Source organism: Panthera pardus, unplaced genomic scaffold (assembly GCF_024362965.1).
Source record: "Panthera pardus isolate Hobbes unplaced genomic scaffold, ASM2436296v1 HiC_scaffold_20, whole genome shotgun sequence".
Classification (NCBI taxonomy): Eukaryota; Metazoa; Chordata; class Mammalia; order Carnivora; family Felidae; genus Panthera; species Panthera pardus.
The window spans coordinates 85,492,243-85,518,155 of record NW_026526766.1 but is presented as its reverse complement, the minus strand read 5'-3'; the positions used below and the strand labels follow the sequence as shown (position 1 = coordinate 85,518,155).

General features: G+C 46.0%; 1 protein-coding gene across 6 annotated transcripts in view; it reads right to left on the bottom strand.

The window, feature by feature from the left end:
• Positions 1-25,913, bottom strand: part of GARNL3 (GTPase activating Rap/RanGAP domain like 3) — a 149,679-nt gene that overhangs the window by 43,992 nt on the left and 79,774 nt on the right. For all 6 annotated transcript variants that reach the window (XM_019421089.2, XM_019421088.2, XM_053908287.1 and 3 more), the window contains 8 exons: positions 24,961-25,060; positions 23,297-23,415; positions 16,768-16,832; positions 13,859-13,922; positions 10,796-10,822; positions 3,245-3,320; positions 2,475-2,573; positions 865-968 (listed from right to left, as the gene is read on the bottom strand). In XM_019421089.2, coding sequence (XP_019276634.2) covers positions 865-968; positions 2,475-2,573; positions 3,245-3,320; positions 10,796-10,822; positions 13,859-13,922; positions 16,768-16,832; positions 23,297-23,415; positions 24,961-25,060 — 654 coding nt within the window. The remainder of the gene's footprint in view (positions 1-864; positions 969-2,474; positions 2,574-3,244; positions 3,321-10,795; positions 10,823-13,858; positions 13,923-16,767; positions 16,833-23,296; positions 23,416-24,960; positions 25,061-25,913) is intronic.

The following is a 25,913-nucleotide window of genomic DNA, read 5'->3' as shown; positions in this document are numbered from 1 at the left end:
CCACCCAGGTGCACTATGGAACGCCACATTTTAGCCCACTGGTTTGTTTTGTGTCTTTCCCCCCTGATGAGGTCTTACTGAACTAAGAATTACATGTGCTTAGAAACAAAAGCCTCTGAGCCCATCACCTCCCCTCTCCAGGTTCCTATTTCTTGCAAATCTTTGCTGACCAACTGTCCATCCACGTTTGTGATATTTATTCATACGGATGCCTTCAACGCATCAAAAAGGGATAAAGATCTAATAAAAAGTTAAACAGAATGCCCTCCAAATCCTTCAAAAACCAGCAGCATGTATCTTTGTTCTATCGAAATTCCCACAAACTGGAAAATCTTCTGGAAACGGCCAGTCTCTGGGGTGCGTCAGGTAGATTTCCCCCCGCAATACGGCACAGCTCATGCAGATACTTGGCGTTAACTTCCTGCAAGGCCCTGGGAAGTGCTTGCCAGCCGGCACTCAGGATTCACTTGCTTTATGTTCTGGGTAGTCTCTGATGAGATACCGGACACACGGAGAGAAGTCTCAGAGCAAAGGCGACATCTACGTAAAACAGTTTCTCACGAGTCTGGAAAACCACACTCACGCCTGCAAATACACATACACGTTCACACAGAGACACGTGTGTGCACGATTATCTCTGATCCCTTATCTGAGGGGATAGCATCGGTGAGAACAGTGCTTCCCAAGGCTTGTGGAAAGTTCAAATACACAGACTAGAAACGTCCCTACACTGGTGCCTGAAGTTCAGTTCATATATTAGCACATACGGTTTCTTGTTCTATGAAATCATAGCGACGCTTTCTCCACATTTAGGTCACTATGTGATGGTCTGTGTGTTCTCAAAGAGCCTGTGTTCGCACATACCTGCTGTTTGTTCTCTTTGGAATATGGCAACATGGTGGAAACATGAAACATGATCTCATGCCCTTGGTAGACAGTATAAACTGAATGTATCCCTGTGGTATCATCTGTAAGACATAAACGTGAGCATTTAGTAGACACAGAGCATTCTGACACCCTAAGGAAATAGTCTTTATTTGCAGGCTGGGGGACTATAGCACACAGTTAGTACACTCCCAAAGATCATTCTGGGTTATCCACCTGAGCGGAAGCCACAGTATGGCTCACTGTCCAGCTAATACAAGGCTCCTGCCCACTTGGAGAGCCCTCCCCCTCCCCGCTCTAAACTCACTTGCTGTCTGATTCACATAGACGTCTGGGCTTTAAAAGGAGAAGGTGCTGCAATCTCTTGCCTTCCAGTTACTGCTCGTGTACAGGACAAAATTAACACGCGATGACGTACACATAATTATGACGTCCATAAAACAAAGCAAGTACTCTCACGGGCAGATGGCAGAGTGGCTGAAACCACTGGCTTTGGAGTTAAGCAGACCTGGGTTCGAGTTCTCAGTTATGTTCCTTTTAACAAGTCACCTTAATTTTCTCGAAGCCTCAGTTTCCTAATTTGAAAATCGGGATAAAAAGAGTAACTACCTTCTAGGGATGTTTTCAAGATTATACTTGCAGGGTACCAGGCCACAGCAAGTGTGTAAGAGCAAGTCTGTTTTTACAGACTTGTAAAACAAGGGGATGGTGGCTGTGACCGTAACGGAGAGGCTGAGTATTGGCAATGGGGGTAGCGAACCTACGGGCGGTCAGGTTCACCGTGTGCCCATGCACCCTGCCGGGTCATTCCCCACTCCGCGGCCAGCAAGTTTGGCTGGAGGGTGCAATCAGACCCCACCACGCCTCTACTTAAAACCCTTTCATGACATCCAACTCCATTTACAATAAAATCCGAAATTTTTTATGTGATCTCAAACTCCCTGCGGGATCGCCCCCTCCTCTTCTCCAGTCCCTTTGCCGTGAAGATGGTCTCTTAGTTTCTAGAACACATCAGGCTCTTTCCTCACTCAGCGACTTCACAAATGTTCTCTTGCCTAGAATTCTCTTCTCCCTTCAAGACTCAAATTACTCCCTCTCATCCTTCCCTCAGGGAAGCCTTCTCTCATCCCCCAGATTAGGGAAAATGCCCCACGGCACTCTGCACTTTTTCTTCTTTGTTCCTCCAGGCACTTAGTGCTAAGGTATTTGGTAATTATCTGTTTAGGGTCTGTGCTATCCACTGGACTATCGGCTCCTAGAAAGGTAGGGACCATGTTGGTGTATCCATTGCTACGTCCCTGGAGCCTCACGTAGCCCTGGTACACAGAGGCTCTCGACAGTAAGTATTCACGGACCGTGGCCTGCCACACGTAGGGGCTGTTTGAGGGTGGACTTGGACTTGCCAGACTCAATGGAGGCCCCAGATGTGTCCAGCCACCCTGTGTCCGACTGGGTATGAAGCTCAAATTCCTTCTCATCCTTTCCTGTCCATCCCTTCCCCACCTTGGGACTAAATCCAAATACAGGTCAGGCCGACTACTAGAGAAGTTATACAAATGGCAGCAGAAGAGATCAGGAGGTGAGCTTACTTTTGGTGTCCAGACCGCCGCGGTAGCCTGTCCAGCCCTTTAGGGTGATTTTGTCACCCAGAAGATGTAAAAATTTTTGAAAAGCGTCACTTCCGATTTCTGCAGGAAGAGGTAAAGTGTGAATAAAGTACAGAATGTGCAAGGTCGTCATTTTCTAACGATGCCCTGAAATCACTGGAACGTTAATGAGGCCGTGGAGACTTGGGCAGCAGACTGAGCGGAGAGGCCACACTTCCTTCCCGGAGACCGCAAAGGAACTTCCACAATTCACGGGATTCCAAGGAAAGGAAAACCACAGAATCAGACTGACCAACCTTCGCGCTGCCAGACTGGGATCACAAGGCTTTAGTGTTACAAAACGTAAACACCATTGCTACTTCTATTAATAATGAATAGGTATGTAACAAGAAGAGTGCAGGTTACAATAACAGGAAAATGGCACATTTGATAATTCTCCCAACCATAAATATCAGAGAAAAATCTTCCTCTGCTACTGAGATTATGATGTAAAGCCAAATTCTTCCAATCCCGTGTACTTTTCCAGACAGACTCCATCTCTGGTGCCGGTGGCCGGTCCAAATTTGGTGACCGACAAATATTTGCCAAATTGGATGAAACTGGACAGCAGCTGCCCTACAAAGTTTACCCTGAAATTTTACCCTAAAATTTCGTGAAACAACTGAAAGACTCCAACTCAACAGGTACGCTCAGTTTGGATTGTCAAAACTGTCAACAAGGGTTTCAGTGAGCACAAAGGAGGGGACACTTACCATTGCTGAACATCTCGTCATCAGTGAGCTGCCCGTCTTTGGCAAATAGAACCCCAAACTTGAAATTCACAGAGCCCTTACAATAAGACAACAAAAGGCGTTGAATGTAACTTTATCATGAAAACATATACAGTTAGGATATGTGTTGTTCATCACTTAGGAAAACTTCAATGACCAAGATGGATATCTGAGGATTACTTTCTCTCCTCCATCTCAATTTTGACTAGTATTAACAAAATCATTTATTTCTATAGGTTTTTATGGCTTACAGTTGAGACTTTTTTTTTTATGTGAGTTAATTCATTTGTAATTTCATTACTAATGGCTTCTGCTGGATGCCAGGTCTATTCTGCAGCAAAACAGCACTCAAATTGCCAGCAGGAGCTCACAGGACCGGTGCCATGTTCTGATCAGTTAACACAGGAGAGCTCGGCGTAATTCAAAACTGAATACAACAATCTTAGGCTGATATATTGTGGACTGTTAGGAACAGAAATGGAAACTGTAGGCAACTTATTCTAAAAGCTGGTTTCCCCGAATTCCTCACGATAATTAACTTCAAGAAGTCACAAAACAGATGTGTGTGTTGGGGTGGGGATATCAAGAAGTCGCTAGTACAAATGTTCAATCTGCTACCCTGAACTCTAAACAATGGATTAAAATCAGATTCTGTGGGAATAATAAATACCAAATAGAAGATAGGTTCTACAGGAAGAGTGGGGAATGAGATCAGGTAGATCAATGGTACTTTTCATATTTTCTTCCTTAAGCTGGATAATGGGTTTACAGGTCTTCATAATATTATTCTCTACCCTTTTTTTGTATATCTGAAGTATTTCATAACAAAAATGAAATCTAAGGTTGGAAGAGGATCAACTTTTGCGAGGCTCTGTGATGCACCACTAGATGGGGGAATTCTAGGTGGTCAATTAAAGGGTGGGCTAGGAACAAAGGTGTTTAAAGCATTGGCCAGTGGATCACAGGTTGGTGGCAGGGGCTGGGGTGGGCGGGTAAGGCAGAATGCCAGGATTCAGGACAGCTGGGTCTGGGAGAATTAAGACTAAAAATCCAATGGCCCAATGCTGTGCTTCTAAGCATCTTTCTGCCCTAAACACACCTAACAGACAGATGCACATCCATCAGTGAGTGTGGTTTTCTATACAGAGCGTGAAAGAGAATGCGCCCAGGCTGAGCCCTCACCTGGAACTCTTCCACAGCCCCTTCTACGGCCTGCTCTTTCCCATCATGCAGGTCTTGGCTCATATGCCCGTGTCCAGAGAGGTCTTCCTTGACTTTTCGGTATAAAGTCACTGCCGGCCATAGCAACTTGTTTATTTTCTTAGCACTATTCATACTCAGTAATTCTTTTATTAAATGTGCATTTGTGTCTGTTTCTACCACTAGTCTTTGAAGGATAGATCATACACGTCTTCCTTTCTACCGAATCTCCAGTGCCCATCACGGTGCTGGGTATACTGGAGACGATTAATAAATATTCATGGCATAACCGTGTGCATAATAAAGGAGCAAAGACACAAAACTGGTCACATACAACTTGTTTTTCACAAGCTGCCTCCAAATGATTACCTCTTCTTCACAATCTTGTTTTCGGTAATTTCTTACAATTTTTGTCTGGGGTCTCTTCCTACTTGAGGATTCTAAACTTGCTAACTTTTCTTTCTGTTTTGGAAATGATGACAGCAGTCACGTGTCTCTAAGACTGCTTGGAGGGCACACCCTCCATTCTCAGAGATCCCTTAAAAAGCACCTAGGCTCAGTTGGTTAAGTGGCCGACTTCGGCTCAGGTCATTTGCAGTCCGTGAGTTCGAGCCCCGCGTCGGGCTCTGTGCTGATAGCTCGGAGCCTGGAGCCTGCTTCTGTTTCTGTGTCTCCCTCTCTCTCTGCCCCTCCCCCATTCACGCTCTGTCTCTGCCTTTCAAAATTGAATAAATGTTAAAAAAAAAAAAAAAAGCACCTACATGGGGTGCTTGGGTGGCTCTGCTGATTAAGCTTCTGACTCTTGATTTTGGCTCAAGTCATGATTTCACTATTGTGAGATGGAGCCCAGCACTGGGCTCTGGGCTGGGCAAGGAGCCTGCTTGGGATTCTCTCTCTCCCTCTTCCTCTGTTCCTTTGTTCATGCACATGTGCGCTCTTTCTCAAAATACAAATAAATTAAATAAATAAATAAATAAATAGTGTCTATAGTAGTCTGCCTATAATAGTATCTCTTAGGATAACAGTGTTGAGACTAAGGCAGTGGCTCTCAGACTTGACCAGGTGTCAGAATCACTTGCAGACTTGCTAAAATAGACTGCTTGGCTCCACTCCTGACATTTCCAATTCATCACTTCTGGGGTAGGGCCCAAGAGTCTGTATTTCTGACAAGTTCCTAGGTGATGCTGGTTCTGCTGGTCCAGGAACCCCACTGTGAGAACCACTGGACTAGAGAACAAGCTAGCAGACTGGCAGGTGGCACAGGATCGGGTCCAGCCAAGCTGACTGCTGGCGAGCCAAGAGCAGAAAGGCTGGGTCGATGGCTAGAGTCGTGAGCCGGGAACCGGCCGCCTCTCAGAACCAGAAGGGACCCTACGGCCCATGGAGTCCACGCTTTCCTCTTACAGACAGGACGAGTGGAGACCAGGGAAGGCCAGCCTCACCCAAGGCAGGCACTAAGCGGACGGTGAGATAGGAGCCAGAAGTCGGGTCTCCAGACTTTTGACCCAGCACTCTCCCCAGCCCCGTGGTGTGGTCTTCTCCGGGCAGTGCTGGGTTGACAGAAGTGCTGAGCCACAAGTAGAAAGGGGGCCTCCTGCCACCCGATCACCGGCCAAAGCTTGAAGGAGTTTTTATGGCTCTGTGACTGGCATCCTGCTGCCAGCGCCCTGGCTGAGGAATCCTCCCGCTTCAGGTGGGGACTCCAGAAAGACCAGTGTGGCAAGGCCTTGTTAAAATACCTGGAATTTACCTACAGGGTCTCCAGCTAATTTTGTTTCTAGGGCTTCCCAAATGATGGTGACGATTAACTCAGAGTTACCACCTATCTCCAGAAGTCAAGGCTTCACTGAATAGAGTGGATTATATTTTTGGAAGAGATGGTTTTGGGGAGGGGATGGTTTGATGTGGCACTACCCGACCACCACAGATCACATGTGAGCAAACTATTTAAGCTGACATCATGAAGCTGATCTCTCAGCACTAGATCTTGGAGGATGGCACAGAGGTCTCAAGGTTCTAACACCAGATCTGGGCCCCAGGAGGGAGGTGACTGGTGTGGGGAAATCCGTGCAAACTGGTTTTCTCAGGATTTAAGTCCTGCTCAGACACTCATCATAGAGATAGAATCATTTTTCAATTCCTACTTGTATGGGGCACTTTTTTAAAAGTTTATTTATTTTGACAGAGAGAGTGAGCAAGAGTGGAGGAGGAGCAGAGACATGGGGAGAGGGGGAGGGAAGGGGGGGGAGAGGGGGAGGGAAGGGGGGGGAGAGGGGGGGAGGGGGAGAGAGAGAGAGAGAGAGAGAGAGAGAGAGGATCCCAAGCAGGCTCCATGCTGTCAGCACAGAGCCAGACATGGGGCTTGAACCCACGAACCTGAGCTGAAATCCAGAGTCAGACGCTTAACCGACTGAGCCACCCACGCACCCTTAGGGACTTTGGATTTTTAAGTTCTAAATGTTCTGAGACAAAAGTCAACGTGACTATCAGCCAAGGTGCAGTCATATCCTTGGGAATTAATAATGAGCTAGGAATCATATTTCTTTTGAAGGAAGTGAAGTATGTGGGGAAACTGAAGTTCCAATAATTCGAGAAGCGCCGAGAAATGATGGCCTGATTTGAAACCAGATACCCCTGGTTCCTTGTTACTCCGGGTTAGGCGCTACCTTGGCATTTTTATGATTCACGTGTTCCTACACTTCTCATACTGTCTCCATACGTGTTGCGGCCTGGGGAGCCATGCCTCTCCTGGGGTGCCTCTCAGGGGACGGACAAAACTCGGGTTTCAGATAGTTTATCACTGTAACTGGGTGGAATTAGGATAAATGCTCCCGGGCCGAGAAGGCGGCAGGATTAAACAGAAGGGCCTTGGCCACATCCTCTCTGAAGGGTGACCATGGCTCAGGCCTCTTGGAATACACTGTGATGAGTGCTTGCTCTTATTGCTTTGAGCAATATTCTCGTAGTAAAGAAATGAAATTGAGAAAGAAAGAGATCAGCTATTTACTTTTCCAAAACTCAGGAGGTCCAAAAAAAGAAGTGTAAGAAGATAAACTCCAAACCAGTTCACAGGGGTTGTACGGGGCTGGGGATGGGGTGGGGTGGGGTGGGGAGGGGTGGGGAGGGGTGGGGAGGGGAGGGCGTGGAAGTGAAGGTGGGGAGCTTTCTCATTTTCCATTTATACATTTCTGCACTTTGTCAGAACAGGCATGTGCATGTACTCTGTAGGTGCCAAATAAATACCTCTGGATTCACGAACAGAATAGTTCTGAGACGTGAAAACTCTACGCGGCGTAATCCTAATTTTACGTAAAATACAACAAACATATATACCAAAATGGGATACTATGCCAATACCAGTTTTCTCTCTGATTTTAGGCGGGTACTTTCGAGTTTTGTGCATTTCTGTAATTTTTGAATGTTTGCCAGAAATGTCTATTACTTTCATTCCTTGCCTTCTACCAACTGCAGCCACAGGCATGACTTGTACGTGGATAACATACAGATAAAAATGTGGGCGTCTGTGTGCTGGTGCTCTGCAGCAGCCCATCCTACACCCCCACCGTCCTGCACAAAGTCCTCCTGGGAGTTACAACAACCTGGGCCGCGTTATCTCAGCGACTTTGCACGTACATCGACGTGTTCACAGGAATCCCCTGAGATGTCACTGGCTCAGAGAAACCTACGCTGTTCAACATAAAAAACCTGCTCCTTCCTGCACCGCCCACTTTGTTTTCTTTTCCCCACAGCCCTCAGGGCTAGCCACATTGCCACGTTTATGTCTGCTTACTTGGGTACTTTGTCTTATCCCACCAGATCGTAAGCTCCATGAAGGGGCCTTGTCTTGCTTGCCGATGTATCCCCAGTGCCTCAAATAGTACAGGGTACACACACAGGAGGAGCTCAGTAAATATTTGTTGAATCAATGAATGAGCAAATGAATGAATACACATATAAATCTTTGCTTATAAAAACAACTGGAATTGGGGTGCCTGGGTGGCTCAGTCGGTCTTGATTTCAGTTTAGGTCGTATCTCACAGTTCGGGAGTTTGAACCCCACATTGGGCTCTGTGCTGACAGCGTGGAGCCCTGCTTGGAATTCTCTCTCTCTCCTTCTCTCTCTCTGACCCTCACCCATTGGTGTGCTCTCTCAAAATAAATAAACTTAAAAAATAAACAGGAATTGCCCTGTGAATTGCTTTCTTTTCCCCTCAGTAAACATTATATCATGGAAAACTTTCCAGGCCAGGAAATAAAGATCTACCTCATTCTTTTCTTTTTTAATTTGAGAGAGAGAGATCAAGTGTGGGGGAAAGGGATAGAGGAATAGAGGGAGGGAGGGAGGGAGGGAGGGAGGGAGGGAGGGAGGGAGGGAGGGAGAGGGAGAGAGAGAGAGAGAGAGAGAGGGAGAGAGAGAGGGAGAGAGGGAACTTCAAATAGGCTCTGTGCTCAGTGCCAAGCCCGACATGGGGCTCATGAGATCCCACAACCCCGGGATCATGACCTGAGCTGAAATCAAGAGTCGGACGCTCAACCAGCCCAGATGGTTGAGCCACCCAGACGCCCCTACCTCATTCTTCTCAATGGCATCATTGTTTCTCACAATTCATTTAATCAATACATAATCTACTTATTCAAGCAACAGATATTTACTCTGTGCCCTCTCTCCACTGCTCTAGGATCTGGGGATAAGACAGTGAACAAATTGATTAAGTTCCACCCAGCTCTCATGCTGCTTACATTCTAGTGGTACAAAGCGTGCAAATGAAAATAGGAGTGTCCAGAAGAAACACAGAGCAGCTTGTAGGGCAGAGGGTAAGAGGCAGGGTGTGCTATTTAAAATTTTTTTTTTTCCAACGTTTTTTATTTATTTTTGGGACAGAGAGAGACAGAGCATGAACGGGGGAGGGGCAGAGAGAGAGGGAGACACAGAATCGGAAACAGGCTCCAGGCTCCGAGCCATCAGCCCAGAGCCTGACGTGGGGCTCGAACTCACGGACCGCGAGATCGTGACCTGGCTGAAGTCGGACGCTCAACCGACTGCGCCACCCAGGCGCCCCTGGGTGTGCTATTTTAGAGGGTGAACAAGGACAGCCTCTCCAAGCAGAGACTCTAATCAAGGAAAGGGTGTGGCCCTGAGGACATCTGGGGAGGGGCATCCTAGGGGGTGGGCTCTCCCAGGGCAGATGAGGAGTAAGCAAGTACACGTGGGTAGTGTGGAGAGGCCCAGAGAAGTAGCAGGGCTGGGTCAGGCAGGCCCCAGGAGGCCGGGGAGGACTCGGGGCTTTACTTGGAGAGGGATGGAAAGCCATGAGAGCCTGCAACGTAGGGATGACCTGGCTTGACGTTTAAAAGGACCATTTGGATGATGCCAGACGAGAAAGAGAAGAGAGTGGAAGCTGAAAGCCGGAGGTTCTGCACAGTGCAGGTGAGAGACGGTGGGGGTGGTTCAAGAGATGAGAGCATCGTGGTGGAAAGTTTGAGAAATGTTCAAATTTGGGATATATGTTGAAGAAATCGTCATAGGACGTGCTGAAGGATTAGATTTGGGGTGAGAGGGAAAGAGAGGTGTTAAGGGCTTTTCCAAGTGTGGCCTGAGCAACTGGCCGAATGCTACGGTCATTTACTGACAGGCACGGTACGCAAAAATTATAATTGAACTACTCAGTTGCCTATTGACAACGTTTTGATTATATCCCTATGTTAGTGATGTACTTAGAAACCCCAGGACATTTTTTTTTAAAAGTGGGGCAACAGGCACCTGGGTGGCTCAGTCAGTTAAGCGTCCGACTTCAGCTCAGGTCATGATCTCACAGTCTGTGAGTTCGAGCCCTGCGTCGGGCTCTGTGCCGACAGCTCAGAGCCTGGAGCCTGCTTCGGACTCTGTGTCTCCCTGTCTCTCTGACCCTCCCTCGTTCATGCTCTGTCTCCGTCTCAAAAATAAATAAACATTAAAAAAAATTTTAAAAGTGGGGCAACAGGGAATGGAAATGTGCGAATAAATATGATGTCGGTAAATTAAGTGTGCTAGTCAAGCACTAACACCCTTTGACTTCATGAAAATTAAAACCTCATTACTCGCCCTGATTACAAGGGTAAAATTTGAATATTTCCGAGCGGATTTAAGTAGCTTCCTTTCATGTCTTTATGGCTGGCTGCACAGGAAATTCTGAAATGTACCTTGGAAAAAAATGTCAGGAAAGTCTTTCCATGCTAATAATCTGCTCACCGAGCAAATCCACGTAGAGAGGTTTGACTGAAAGAAAAGGTCATGGTCATGGTGAAGGGTGAGGCAGAACACAGCAGGAACAAATTTCTCATAAAATTACTTACCTCTTGTTCTTCAAGAACCAGCAAGTCCTGTCAAACAAAAATTTGAAAGTTAGGTCCATGCTTCACAGTAACGATTTTATTTTGACTTCCTGTGAAAGCCAAGCTTCAGTTTACAGCATTTCCTCACCTAGAAGTGCTTAAAAAATTCAAATTTAGTTGTGCAGATTTCTGTAAAATACCTGGCCATCTAGGAAAGTCACACGATAGCACAGCTATCTGGGAACAAAAGACTGTGTCGCAGTGGGAAGAAACACACAGACACCCGGGTTTCTCCATCTATTTAAAGCTAGCTTATCACACATGGCTTCTAGAAGATTTTAGCCAAGATAAATGTAACTATATAGTATAGCAGCCAGAAAAAGGCGAGTAACATTTTTAAATAGCATCAGCCACCTTTCTGCTTGGTGGAAAGATGCCTTTTTCATAATGCGATCGGTTTGTTTTTGGTTTACTTTTTGGATCCAAGACCGCTTTCCTTCTCTTCTCCCTAACGCCTGTTGGTCAAGGCTTCTTCAGGTACATCTACAGGAGACGGTGGCAGCTGTGAAACCACCACTACCGAGGGGCACACACAGGTGCACACTCACACACCCGGAGTGGAGGAGGGTGCGTGGGTGGCCCCCTGTTAAGGGAAAGAAAGTCAAAACGCAGATGTCGGGGAAGCTGAAGGTGTCTTTTGTTTGGTGAAAAACAGGCACAGAGTTATGATATAAATAGGCAGAAGGCTTCCGTATTTTGTTATCTTGTCCTCTTTGATTTTGTTGGAAGGGGGAAGTCAGACAGGGATGACTGAGCAGAGATGAAGTCTGTTGAGGATATCTGCTCAGTGGCAAGGTGCCGATAGAAGCATCCCATGGGCTCCGTGGATTTGGGGCCCTGTGTCTGGGGGTCCTATCCAGGCTCCAAGAAGGAAAGGATTAAGAATATTGATAACCTGGGGGCGCCCGGGTGGCTCAGTTGGTTGAGTGTCTGACTCTTGGTTTTGGCTCAGGTCATGATCTCATGAACCATGGGATCGAGCCCCAGGTCAGAGTGAGTGCTGTGCTGACAGGGTGGAGCCTGCTTGGGATCCTCTCCCTCTCTCTCTCTGCCCCCCTCCCATGCATGCGCTGCCTCTCTTTCTTCCTCCCTCTCTCTCTCTCTCTCTCTCTCTCCTCTCTCAAAATAAATAAACATTAGGGGTACCTGGGTAGCTCAGTCAGTTGAACATCTGACTCAAATGTACCTGGGTGGCTCAGTTGGTTGAACATTTGACTCTTGATTTTGGTTTAGGTCATGATCTCGTGGTTCATGAGATCGAGTCCTGTGTTGGACAAGTGCAGAGCTTGCTTGGGATTCTCTCTCTCTCCCCCTCTCTCTCTGCCCCTCCCCTGCTCATGCTGTCTCTCACAAATAAATATTTAAAAAAATTCTAAAAAAGGGGCGCCTGGGTGGCTTAGTCAGTTAATAAGCATATGACTTTGGCGCAGGTCATGATCTCGCGGTCTGTGAGTTCGAGCCCCGCGTCGGGCTCTGTGCTGACAGCTCAGAGCCTGGAGCCTGCTATAGATTCCACGTCTCCCTCTCTCTCTCCCCCTTCCCTGCTTGTACTCTCTCTCTCTCAAAAATAAATAAATGTTAAAAAAATTTTTAATTATAAATAAAATATTAAAAAAATCCCTTACCTTAAAAAAAAAAAAAAAAAGAGTATGATAGCCTGTACAGATGAAAGAATAAAGGCACATTGATGGTAGCATATTAATAATTCCCAGTTGTTTGAAAATCTGATATAAAGAATTAGTTTTAAGCACTGCATAGCTTTAAGTTGCTTCAAGTTTAACCGAATGCACCCATTTTGGCCTCAGTTCCTTCTGGAGTTGAGTTAGTGTACAAATACTGTCTTAAAAATTAAAACAGAAGATATGGGGAATTCACAACTTTATGTATTTGGGGTAAGCTGACAGCCAATGTTTATTTTATTTATTTTTTAATTAAAAAATTTTTTAAAACTTTTATGTGTTTTTGAGAGACAGAGAGAGAGCATGAGCAGGGGAGGGGTAGAGAGAGAAGAAGACACAGAATCTGAAGCAAGGTCCAGGCTCTGAGGTGTCAGCACAGAGTCCGACATAGGACTTAGACCCACGAACTGTGAGATCGTGACCTGAGCCAAAGTCGGACACTTGACCAACTGAGCCACCCAGGTGCCCCCAATAAGTTTATTTTAAAAGCTAACTATTTTGAAGGTATGCAAGCAAAGACTACTCACGCTCCCCTCTCTCCTCCCTATAACATCTGAATTATTTCCCTGAAAAGAGGACTAAGCACGATGTTTCTCTACTTAAAGAATCCACAGGCTCTCCACTGCCTCCTAGCTAGGATTCCAGCCTGACTCTCCAGCCTCTTCCCTGTCACCGGCCTTGGTGTACACAGTCCCTTTAAGCTCAGCTTTGACACACAGCCGGCACTATGTGATGGCTGCATTCCTAAGTTTCAAGGGGAGAATTTCAAAGCTAAATTAATTGAGACAAGACAGAAGTTTGGCTGACATTTTTCTGATGGTCCTTTACTAGATTATGAGTCTGAAATTTTTTCTCCCAAGGCAGATTGCTTTCCCTTAACAGTAAGTCTTGAGAAAACAGGATGGATTCTGGATACCTTCTATCGTCTATGGTGTTCTATTGGAGTTAGAGCTCAATAAACACATTTTGTGTTTTGCTACTTAAAAAAAATCTCACGTTCCATACATGCTACATCACTCAGTAAAAAGACTGGCTTTTAACCCAGTAAGGTCCTTCTGAACATACACCCTTTTGGTTCATGGATCAAGGACCATATTAGTTCAGCGGTTCTCAGTTGTGGCTATGCCTCAGAATCATTCGTGGGACTTGTGAAAAATGCAGATTCCCACCCCCACTTGACAAATCAGAATCTCAGCTGCGAGGTTCTTTATGATTATTTTTCAAAGCCTCATAGGTGATTCTGCTTATGCTCGTATCCTAGGCCAAGAATCACTGATGATCTGTCTGTTCTAATCTAACATTGTGATCAAACATACACCATTATGAAGCAAAAAACTTGTGTTACCTTTTGGATCTCGGGATGAAAAATTTCTCTGGGGCCTTTCTCAAATTTGTCCAGATTCATGGCACTGAAATAGAACGGAGAGAATGAGCCGTAGAGTGGTGGCGCAAGTCACAGGGCTTCAGAGAAACTACGTACTAGCTCCTAGAAAATCACAGCTGGACTCCCTTGAGGGCCTGGCACACAGGAAATCAATGATCACACAGGGTGCTCAATGAATGAATGCATGAGGGTAACCAAACACGGCACTGTACTTTCCTTATAGAACTGCCCCTTAGTGACACTCATCTAGTAAGAGAGGAGGGGAGCAATCAGGAGCATATTTTGGGCAACCTAACCTTCAAGATTCTTACTTGTATTTATTAAAAAAGCGATTCATTGACATTTCCGTAGCAATTAATGATAAAATGAAATGTAATGAAGCCCACTGGGCATTTCTTTCTTCCTCTGGCCATTCTTCTGCCACTCAGGGCAAAAAGGCCCCCTTTAACAAGCTCGTTCTTTCATGTTTTACTTTGAAAAGCAATGCCAACCTCCTTGGGCCTAAGTTCCTCCAGACGTTAAAACAGGGAGTTGAGGGGCGCCTGGGTGGCTCAGTCGGTCGAGCGTCTGACTTCGGCTCCGGTCATGATCTTACAGCTTGTGAGTTTGAGCCCCGTGTCAGGCTCTGTGCTGACAGCTCAGAGCCTGGAGCCTGCTTCGGAGTCTGTGTCTCCCTCTGTCTCTGCCCCTAACCCACTCGCATTCTGTCTCTGTCACTCTCAAAAATAAACATTTAATTAATTAATTAATTAATTAATTAATTAAATAAAACAGGGAGTTGAACTCCCCAACCCCTGAGGCCCCTTTCATCTAGGAGTCCCGTATTTGTAAGTGAAAGGCAAACATAATAACAGCTGATCTTTATGGAGTACTTACTATATGCCGGGCACCCCGCTAAATGCTTTACGTGGATGATCTCATTTTGTCTCTACGAGGCGAGTACTCTTCTATCCCCATTTTAAAGGTGAGGAAATTGAACTAGGATGACAAAGCTAGTAAGGAGCAGAGCCAAGATCTGAACCCAGACTTACCTGACTCCACAGTATTCACGGTTTCATTTCCTTTTAAAAAGTTTTCAAGTTCATGGTGGTAACAAATAAAGATAAAGTCTTTTCTTCTATCGGCAGCAACTGGAGACGTTTTGCTCTTCCACGTCTTTAAAAAAAAAAAGTGTTTCCTAGCTGAAATGTTTCCTCTGTGCTCTGGCTACAGAGCGGTGGGCTGAGAAGCAGAGGCCCTACTCACAGGACTAAATGAGGTCATGACTAAATGAAACTTGTCCTTAAATATAAAGAAGCTGGAGTAAAAAAAAGTCACAGAAAAAAAAAGTCACAGAAATCGGAAGCCAGTGTAATTCTAAGTGTTCCTCTCAAAGCCGGTTAAGATTTATAGCTCCTTAGACGCAGCAAGGTATTTCTGTGCTTGATAAAAATGTTAACCTCTCCACTGATGCTTTCATAGCTCAGGCTTCAGACTGCTCAGGAGAAAAGTCAGAAAGCCTAGAGCAGAAAGGAGAAGGCCTGCGATTTGAAGAGCAAATCAAGCTTGAAAATGAGATATGAACATTTTTACTTCTGAACTCAGTGCACTTCATCAGCCAGATGCGGTCCCTAACTAACAGAGTCAAGACTGTCCCTTCAATTAAGAGATGTTTCTGGCAAGTGTGCATTGTGGCTGGGACACTGAGAACACGATCTCCTCCCACCACCTAGCTGCCGATGAACAGAGAGTAAACCACAGGACCCTGGGATAAGCATTTATATTCACATAACACGGGCTTTAGTGGCTAAAGGCCCAAGCCTGGGAATAACGGGACCTGGGTTTAAATCCCAGCTCTGTGGTTTACCAGCTGTGAGATCTTTGTCCAATCCCTTCACTTCTCGGAAGCTGTGATCCTTCCTTGGTGGAGTGTAGGTGATAACAGATCTACTCTGTGGAGGTGGTCTAAAGACTTTCTAAGAGGGGTGCCTGGGTGGCTCAGTCGGTTAAGCGTCAGACTTTGGCTCAGGTCATGATCTCACAGTTTGAGTTCGAGCCCTGCGTTGGGCTTTGTGCTGAGAGCTCAGAGCCTGGAGCCTGCTTCGCGTTCTGTGTCTCCATTCTCTCTCTGCCCCTCCCCAGCTCACACTCTCTCTTTCAAAAATAAATAAACATTAAAAATTTAAAGACTTTCTAAGAGAATGTCTGTAGAGCATTTAGCGCTGTGCCTAAGAAGCTACCGTTACTACAATGTAACCTACAATGTAACCTCTCGGATGGTGACAGGGCAACAGGTAGCACCTGAGTGGTGGCATTCCTAGGGGTGTCTGCCATCCGGTATGGGGGGGGGGAGGGGTGACACGAGGCGGGGTGGAGAGGTGGGGGCAGAGCCCCAGCCGAGCACAGAGCAGCTGGATGTTCCATTCATTTAACGGTCTCTTTGCAAAGAATAAGGACATTCTTCCCTGAGAAGCATTTGCTGACATATGAGTTTCTGTTTCAAAGCAGGAAAATGAGAGGAAAAATATTTCTTGATTTTGTTTATGAAACCAAAGTATCTGCACGCATGCAAGAAAAAAAGAAGGCATCCACGCAGGCAGTTTGGAGATGCGTAAGAGGGGAGCTCAATTTTCACCACACACTCGCTGTGTGATCTTGGCTTTCTCTGAGCTTCCATTCCTTCCGCTGCACAGTGGGGAGGATCGCAGCACCCATCCTACGGACTTGCTGTGAAGACGCTGCCATGCAGGAGGTAATGCAAGTCAGATGCTTGGCACAATGTCTGCTATGTGGTCAAGGCTCCAGAAAGTAGAAAAGTAACATCAGATGATCGCAGGAGCAGAATACTTATAAAGGCTCCTGGTGTTGGGTTTCTATTCATGAGTACTCACCTTAAGATGGACTTCACAGAGAGAGTTTTTGTGGGACTGTACGGAAGGCATATTTTCTGGGTACCCTGGAAAGTCAAAACACCAGATCAGGGAGGATTTGGCGATTTCCATCTCTGAAAGAGCCTCACCTGGCCATTTAAAAGAATATATGAATAAACACATTCTGTGGTGGAGAAGAGCTTGCTCAGGCTTGACAACGTCTTCCACCATCCCCCTAGCCCGACACGTGCGGAGTTAAGCATTACTCTTCAACATACGGACTGATGGGTGTGTTAGTGTGGGGCTCAGATGAGCCACGTGACTGAGATGAGAAGGGGGTCTAGTCTCCGAGCCAAGAGTCAGATCAGCCTCCAAGACAATGAGAAGAAAACAGTGTCCACGTGTCAATGGGACCTGAATGTAATACCTCCAAGTCAAAGGCTTTTGGAACTAGAAATCGCTCGAATCTTTCAGAGAGGGTTTCATAATATGCACTTCTATATTTTTCTGTGTTTACTATGTATTTTTTATTTTATTATTTTTTCATATGAAATTTATTGTCATATTGGTTTCCATACAACACCCAGTGCTCATCCCAACAGGTGCCCTCCTCAGTGCCCATCACCCACCCTCCCCTCCCTCCCACCCCCCATCAGCCCTCAGTTTGTTCTCAGTTTTTAAGAGTCTCTTATGCTTCGGCTCTCTCCCACGCTAACCTCTTTTTCTTTTTTTTTCCTTCCCCTCCCCCATGGGTTTCTGTTAAGTTTCTCAGGATCCACATAAGAGTGAAAACATATGGTATCTGTCTTCCTCTGTATGACTTATTTCACTCAGCATCACACTCTCCAGTTCCATTCACGTTGCTAACTATGTGTTTTTTAAAGTAGGCACCATGCTCAACGTGGGGCTTGAACTCAGGACTCTGAGATCAAAGACTTGTGTGCTCTACCCTCCAGGCCAGCCAGGCACCCCTCTGTGTTTACTATTTAAACTCTGTTTCTTCCTCTCTAAATGATACCCGCTGTGACTAACTGCTCGAACGCCCTCAATAAATATTTTTTGCGTGAAAGCGAACGAATGCAAGGTTGCCTGAATGGTTCAGTCCCACGTCCAAACCACCCAGAATAGATGAAGGCCGCTCACTTTATAATCTCCCAAAAAAGAGTGGTGCCTGAGTGTCTCAGGTGGTTGAGCATCTGACTTCAGCTCAGGTCATGATCTCATGGTTCACGAGTTTGAGCCCCACATCGGGTTCACTGCTATCAGCACTGAACCCGCTTTGGATCCTCTGTCTTCCCGTCTCTCTGCCCCTCCCCTACTTGCACTCTCTCAAAGATAAACATTTTGTTTATTTATTATTTTAAAGAACAAAAAAAAGTTTATTTATTTTTGAGAGAGAGAGAGAGAGCGAGCGAGCGCACAGAGGAGAGGCAGAGAGACAGGGAGACAGAACTGCAAACAGGCTCCACACTGTCAGCACAGAGCCCAGTGCAGGCCCCGAACCCATGGAACCACAAGATAATGACCTGAGTCGAAATCAAGAGTCAGATGCTTAAATCGACTGAACCACCCAGGTGCCCATATTTTTAAAAAATAATAATTTTCAAAAAAGATACGATACAGATTTGTAATCCACAAAGGATTTACACTACACATTTGGCAAAAGGGAATACGATGTAGTACACACATAAAACTTTCTTTCTAACTTTGACTAATAAAATTGGCAGCACAAAGGGTAAGAGCATTTCTTGTAGGAAACAGGCAAGGAAGGAAATAGGATTTTCCTTGTGTTTCGAGACGTACCTGCCAAACTCATCAGTCCAAGGCCTGAACACTGGCGTCGGGATGGACTTCCTCAACCTTGTCGAGCCCGTGACCTTTTTCAGTAAACTCAACATTCACACCCATGACCCCAGAGAACCAGGGCTGGGGAGGAGTGTGTCTTTCCAGCTAACCATCAGAAGTTGCATGAGGCAAAGCCCTTCTCACGGGTTCTCAATCGAGCAATGCAGTTTATGTTACAGAGATTTTAGGAGATTTCGGATACAGACGAGTATTATGATGGGAATAGGCATTTTCAAATTCCACATAACCCACCCACTGAAATCTGAGTTATTTTGGTGGCCTTGCTTTTGTGGCCAGCCCCGGCCTACCTCACACTGCGGTCACCTGTACAGGATGCCAACCCTTCTAGAAGAGGGTCTTGAGTCTGACCTTCTTGCTCCTCCCCTACCTTAGCTACTTTTCCTTCTCACCAAAATGCAGCTTTAAAGAGAAGTCCAGGGCAGCCTGAGGGGGGAACGTATGGAAGAGGAGAGGATCCAGCCCCTGCCTGGCTGACTGTAGCACCTGCATAAGCTGCCTACGTGGATGCGGAAGCCCGGGCTCATGGGATGGTGGGTTTGTATTTTTCTTCACCACAAACTGGTAAAAGCTCTTCCTCCCTCATCTTCTCCCTGTTGTAGCTTTCCACAGTGGTTTCCCACAAAAAACACCTTCTGGTTCTCTGTGTTCCGGTGGGACCAACAGACACACAGTCAGCGTCGAGTACACGTACAGGCAACACCAAGCGATCGCTGCAAGGATACGGAAGTGCGCGTCGGACGTCACCCCCTGTAGGTGGCAGGTGTGTGTGAACAGGTGTCTAGAAGGGTGTTGCGGTGGTCATCCCTGAGTAAGTGGACTTGGAGTCTCTTCTTTTTACTAGCTGCATTCATCTGTACGGTAAGTATGAGTTGTTTTTTTAAGCCTTTTCTTTGTGTTTAGAAGAAATACAGCGGAGATCAACAGGACGGTCTCAGCTCTGTTTGAGAACAAAATGTGGGCTCGTGGAAGGGGAGAGGGGGTGCAGAGGCACGTGCTTCTGTGCATCTCCTGCAGCCTCCGGCACTAGTTTGGGGCTCAGAGGGGCTTCACAACTGACCCATTTTGCCAGGCTCTGCTCTGGTTTCTCAGTCCCTCACTTTCCTTCAGCACCGCCACTCGGAGATGCTAGCAAGCACTTGCCCTGCCCTGGCAACAACCCAGGGTCCAGACTAGAGGCTCTGGACAAGGCACTGGCACTTCTCAGTAGAGGGGGTAAACTCATTAGGCCAGCCCCACTGCCTTCACAGGGGTCTTGGGGTCTGACTCCCTCCTCATTGCCTTCTGCCCAGACGAGTCCCCAGAGCTCCTCCTTTGTCTTGTCTTTGTTGTTCTCTTTCTGGAATGCTCCCCGCCTGCCCCTTCCCCCTACCATTTATGTGGCTCGTTCCCTTCCCTCCCATAGGTCTCTTTAAATGTCACCTCCTCGGAAAGGTTTTCCTTGGCTGTCTGATCTAAAGTTGGTCTCCCGTATCATTCTGCCTTTGTTTCCTTCAGAGTGTTTGTCACAATTTACAATGCAGTACAGACGACATCTTCAGTCATTAGAATAAGCAAAACTCCCCCCCTGTACCTGCTCCTCCCTCCCAGTACCTGGCAACCTTCCCCGGTGAGGAGATGGAGTGGCTCTTACTGCCTGAAGGAAGAAGGCAAGACACTAAGAGAATCCATTCCAGAAAGGCGGCCAAAGGGCAAAACTATCCTTCCTTGTGTTGGTGGAAGGAAGGAAGAAGGAAGATAGGAAAAGCCAAGGTGTTAGATGCCGGGGCCCTTGATTCTGCCATTCCGAGGGCAGGCCTCGAAGCGGGTGCAGGGACGCTGCAAATAGATCAAGGTGAGCCCTGGAGACACCTCAGAACATGTGGCCTGGAGGTTCACTTCCCAGGCACGGCCTTCCTTAGGAATCGAAGTCTGCGTAGAACCTGTTTGAACACGATGAGGGGCAGTGACTCAGCAGCTTCAAGCATGGAGGGTCAGCAAGATTAGAAACATAAGCCTGGAGCGGTGCTCCTGCCTCAGCCCACCTGCCCTGTGGCTAGCAGGGGAGGTGCCGGTGACAGGGACAGACCTGAGAGGCTCAGAGGCTAGCAGAGACCTGGGATCATGTCACGGAGCTCACAGTGTGCGGTGTCATCACCGCAAGGGGCAAATGACTAGGACCACGGATTCCGGTGACAGGTGCATTCCAGTGACACCAAAAAGCCCAGAGGGGACCAGTTACACATGCGGTTGCTAGTTCAGAGACCGGATCAGCCACTCGACAAGAGAGCACAGAAAGCCCCACGTGAACCCACAGTCCTCTTCTCCCGCCACTGTGAGGTCTCCTAAACCCTCTCCCCGGGCACCCAGATATCAACTTCAAGAGGAGCAGGGAGAGAGGAAATCAGAGAGACTATTTCTCCAAAAGAGGCAGAGTCATCCAAAGAGAATATTTATTTATTTATGTTAAATGTCTATTCATTTATTTTTCAGAGCAAGAGAGAACACGAGTGAGGGAGGGGCAGAGAGAGGGAGAGAGAGAATCCCAAGCAGGCTCCATGCCCAGGGCGGATGGGGGCTTAATCCCACGGCTGTAAAATCATGACCTGAGCCAAAATCAAGAGTTGGACACTCAACTGACTGAGCCACCCAGGTGCCCCTCAACATTATCTGCCAACACCGGTGCATAAACTCTGCTTCAGTACAGCTATGATGATGGTGAGACCGAGCCCAGTTTCAGCAGCACGGGGAGAGAGGGGAGAGCCAAAATTTTCCGCAGGAAATCATTCAGGAGTAAGAGCTGACTCGGCTTTACATTAGATTTTTACCTTCAACCTGCCTAAAAAGAGAAAACTTTCTGAAACATAACATGGGCATTTATATAAACAGAGGCGGCACAGCACACAGGTTAGGTTGGACTTTGGTGTCATTCGTTGATTCGTTCAGTAAATACTTCTCGAGCTACTTCTATGTGCCAGAAACAGGGCTGGGTGAGAACAAAGCAGTTATGTGTCCTCTGCTCTCATGGAGATCAGAGCCCAGTGAAAGGGACAGCGCGAGTCAAAAGAATTACATGGAGAATTGATTACATACGGCACTGCCAGCTCAGCAGGCAGTCCTGGGTTCTGCCTGGCCTTGCCACCTTCTGGCATGTGACCTCGGCCATGGCATTTAACCCCCCTAAACCACAATTTCACCAATTAAGATAATGCATTGGGAAGATTTAGTATATATGGCATACAGTAAGAGCTCGATAAATGTTAGATTTTATTGTTAACTGTGACTATTTTTAATTATCGCAAAAAGTTCCTAATTACAACTTACTCTGTAATGGTTCCTAGAAATTCTTTCTGGGCTTTTTGAAGTTGCAGTATGTGTACGCACGTGTGCAAATGTGTTGATGTATGTGTGTGTATAAAAAAGTTACTGTTTTTTAAAGAGTGTGTATAAAGAAACCACTACTTTTTTAAGCGTGTGTATACAAAAAATTACTGTTTAAGTTCCTGTATTATTTCCTTCCCCAAAAGATCTACGTGGCAATTTCTGAGATACTGTATTGCTGAGGTGAACATCAGTGTGCAATGATTAAGTAATAGCTTTCAACAAATGCACCCATAAAGTGAGACCACCACATAATAGGACTAACATTTTCTGAGTATGGTTATCTCGTTGCTTCTTAATTATACACTGTATTCACCCATTCGAGAGTAAAATGTTCTACCCTTCAGGTATCTAAGCAATTTAAGATCTGATGATTTGGGACGTTGCATAGATGTGGATTTTCAAATAACAGCTCACTTAATATAGTCCTCAGCACCCTTTGAGCCACAGCCCAGAACTTTCCCCAGTTTACAAAGAAGAAAATGGAGAGCATCAGCAATTTTCTCAAATTGACATGAATGAATTTGCTACTGCTGTAATTGGACCTGGTTTGCTTAGCTCCAAATCCTTTGCTCTTTCTAGTGTCCATAATGCCTGTGAAAAATTCTCTGAGAAGCAAAGGAAGAAAAAGAGTCCGAGGGAAAAAAATGATGAATTTTTTTAAGTTAAAGGTGAAAGACAGAGACCAACCATAAGAATTCCCAGAAAAAGAATTCAGAAAAGAGAAGAAAAAGCAGCAATAATGAACCTAAGAGAATTTTCCTGAGCTAAAGAGAGGCCTGCATTCCTGAGTTGAAGGGACTTGCCTTCAGTCCACTCAGAACCCACCCTGGGCAGGGAGTACTTGTTAAGTCTTGAGTTAATTTTCTACCTCAGGAAACTGATGAAAGGGGCTAAGCCTCAAAAAACTTCTAGAAGCGCAGCTGACTCAGTGCTTGACTGAATGACCCATGGAAACAGGAGCACCCCATGGGCTGTACCGGGTAACAGTATTATATTCTTCCAATAAATTTCGTTTCTTTTAGTTGAAGGTGAACCAGTTGGTCAGTTTCAGTCTTAGTAACAGCTAAGGTTAATGCTCTGTAAACTACAGTTCTGTGTTCCACAGGCCAGAGACGGAGGGGAAGGGACATGCCCAGTTAGTGGCTTGTCGGGGAGAATTTGTGGTTGAACCCAGAGTCTGAAGGCCCCACTGCTCAAGAGTATAATCCTGAATATCCAAACTCAGAGAACCACGCAGAAAAAGACTCACCAGAACCATTCTGACAAGGACACTAATAAAACTCTGGAGCAAGGGGGATGCTCCAGGGGCAAGCCAGGTACTTACTGTTTTCCTCCAAAGAATTGCACGGTATTGAGGGACGCGCTGATGGTTTTGGTCGGAAAGGGTCACGGACAAGAAGAAAGGGCTCTTCTCTGCATCATTTCCAATGTAATTCTGATGAACTGCAGGAGAGAGTTTTAGAACAGTGAACATACAACTGATTCTTTCAGGCCCCGGTGGGAGTAGACAACTTTTCCTTCCCACATGAGCAGGGAGCAAGAATCCTAAACCCAGCTCGGAAAAGATTCTGATCACGCCATACTGATCGCGCGCTCCGATTCAACCTCGGCAGTGATCGGTTCGGAAATGTTCAGAAACGAACAAGTGACCAATACCAGCCAATGAGACGAGACGAGAAATGGGTCAAGGGGTTTCTGGAAAGGCTTCTTCACTCCTGAAGATGGCCTTCTCCTTGCTCTGGACATGGTGGTGTCTAGAGGTGATGCCTGGAATTGCTGCAACCACCTTGCGACCCTGAGGAGGGCCGGCCTCGATGACACCACTGAGCCTCTGAATCCACCAACTCTGGAGCCTGCCTTACCTCTGAGTTTCTTGGCATCTGAACTGATGGCACCGGTTTTCTCTAAAGTCCCCACTGCTCTGGGCACTATGCTTTCAAGCATTTGGGAAGATGACAACTTTCCCACTGACTTCTTTCTTTATAAAGAAATATGCCTTGTCTACAGCAAGCAAACTTCTTAGAATAAAACAGTATCAGACTTTTAAAAAGACATCCTTTGCACCTGATCACTCTCATTTTATAGTCCAAGCATCACATCTTCTAGAAACACATGCGTTAGCCTGATAAGCAGTTTATCTGGCTCCTCTCTAATCCTGCAACAGTGATTATTCTTCCATTTCCATTTTCTGCCTTCCCACGTATGTTCACTTGAGCCCTTCACTTTAAATCTACATCGCTATTAATGACTGAGCTCTTGCTGTGTGCCAGGAGCAGGGCTTAGCGTTTCTCCAGCGTATCTCACTGAAACTCCTGTTCTAACCTACTAGGTATGTATTAGTAATCCCTCCACTTTGCACAGAAGGAAATTAAATCTCGGAGACATGGAGAGTGACCAGTGTCAGGTCCTGCGGTTAAGAATGGCAGAACCAGGACTCAGACCCATTTTAGAGTCTCCGTGAGGGTAGGGATGATGACTGCCTTGGCCAGTATAATTGCCTGGAATGTGGTAGGTGATAAACAAATACCTGTTACCAGAGCCTACAGGACAATGCCTCTCCAGTTCTATATTGACCCTGGAGCTCAGGGAATCATATCTTTCCCTCGTTGCCTTAAACTTAAGTATTCAAAATCCGCTATAGACCTGTTTACAGCACTTGGTATAGGATAGTACTTGGCACGTGCCTTGGTTAGGTCTAAAGTTGTTGTCCACCCTGCAAATTCAAATTGCCATTTAGAAGATCTAACTCCCTTTAACTCCCAAGGGATGAAAATATATGTTTATATATAAATAACCCTAGGGCTGAGATTGGAATTGAATCTTCAAATCTACCAAAAAAAAAAAAAAAAAAGAAGCTTACTACTAGCCTGACATCAGTGTCCCTAAACTGGTTAGTTTCATACTTTTAGGGCACCAGAATAAATTACACTGACATTATTTTTCATTTTGAATATCCTTTCTTCCCAACCACCATAATGGCATAGTTACCTTGTCCTAAAAAATACTTGAAATACCATCTGGTGTGGTATTCTGGGTTTTCTAAGTGCACGTCTGTTCTTCGCCACGTACCTGGCAGGGCAGTTGCATTCTGTAAATGAACAAAATTGTGTCATTAAGAGGCTTATTCAGAAAGTAAACAAGAAGCTGGCAATGAATCAGCGGCCAAAGAACCAGAAAAGTCATTGTCAAAAGCAGACACACAGGACTGTAACCACATGTCCTCATTAGAAAAGACAACCCATCCACGTCACAGAAGCATTCGAAAGGTCCCTGGGGCATAGGAAAAAGAACCGAGTGATGGGTTCGGCTATTTCCAACTGGAGTACAGCTTTCTGGTTCGAAGCTCCAAATATTTGGCAGTTGGTGCCCCCTAGAGGCATGCCCTTCTGTTTGGTACCCCTGTAACAGGCACCTTTCACCTGGAATGCATCTCTGCAGCCTCTTATTCAAGTAAGAATGTTTTTGGTAGAATTTTAAAAATTTGCCATGAAATAACACAATTAGTGGGGGAAATATGGATACACATAATGAGTCATCTGAACCCTCTCCCCAAAGATAATCACTATGATTTGGCAGGGTCCCCACTCATTGTTTCTTACACATGCGTGCATATGTATTTTTCTTCCCAAAACACAATCATACTGAAAATGCGGTTTGAAACTCCACTGACATGTACACTGTGCCATGTGTATACAGCAGACTGTTGGAACGTAATTTTCTGATTCCAACACGTCTCTTATGATTTACTAGGTACTTGTGGTCACTTGCTTTAGCATGTTGAAGGGGTTTCCTTCAATTGTGAGCTTACAAAGGGGCCACTGTTAGGAATGAATATCGAATTTTACTGCAAGTTTTTTTTGGCAGCTGCTGACAGGATAGCTTGAATTGGGGAAAAATCATAGTAATGTAATGAATTATGCTACTGGCTCTTCTGATGCTGA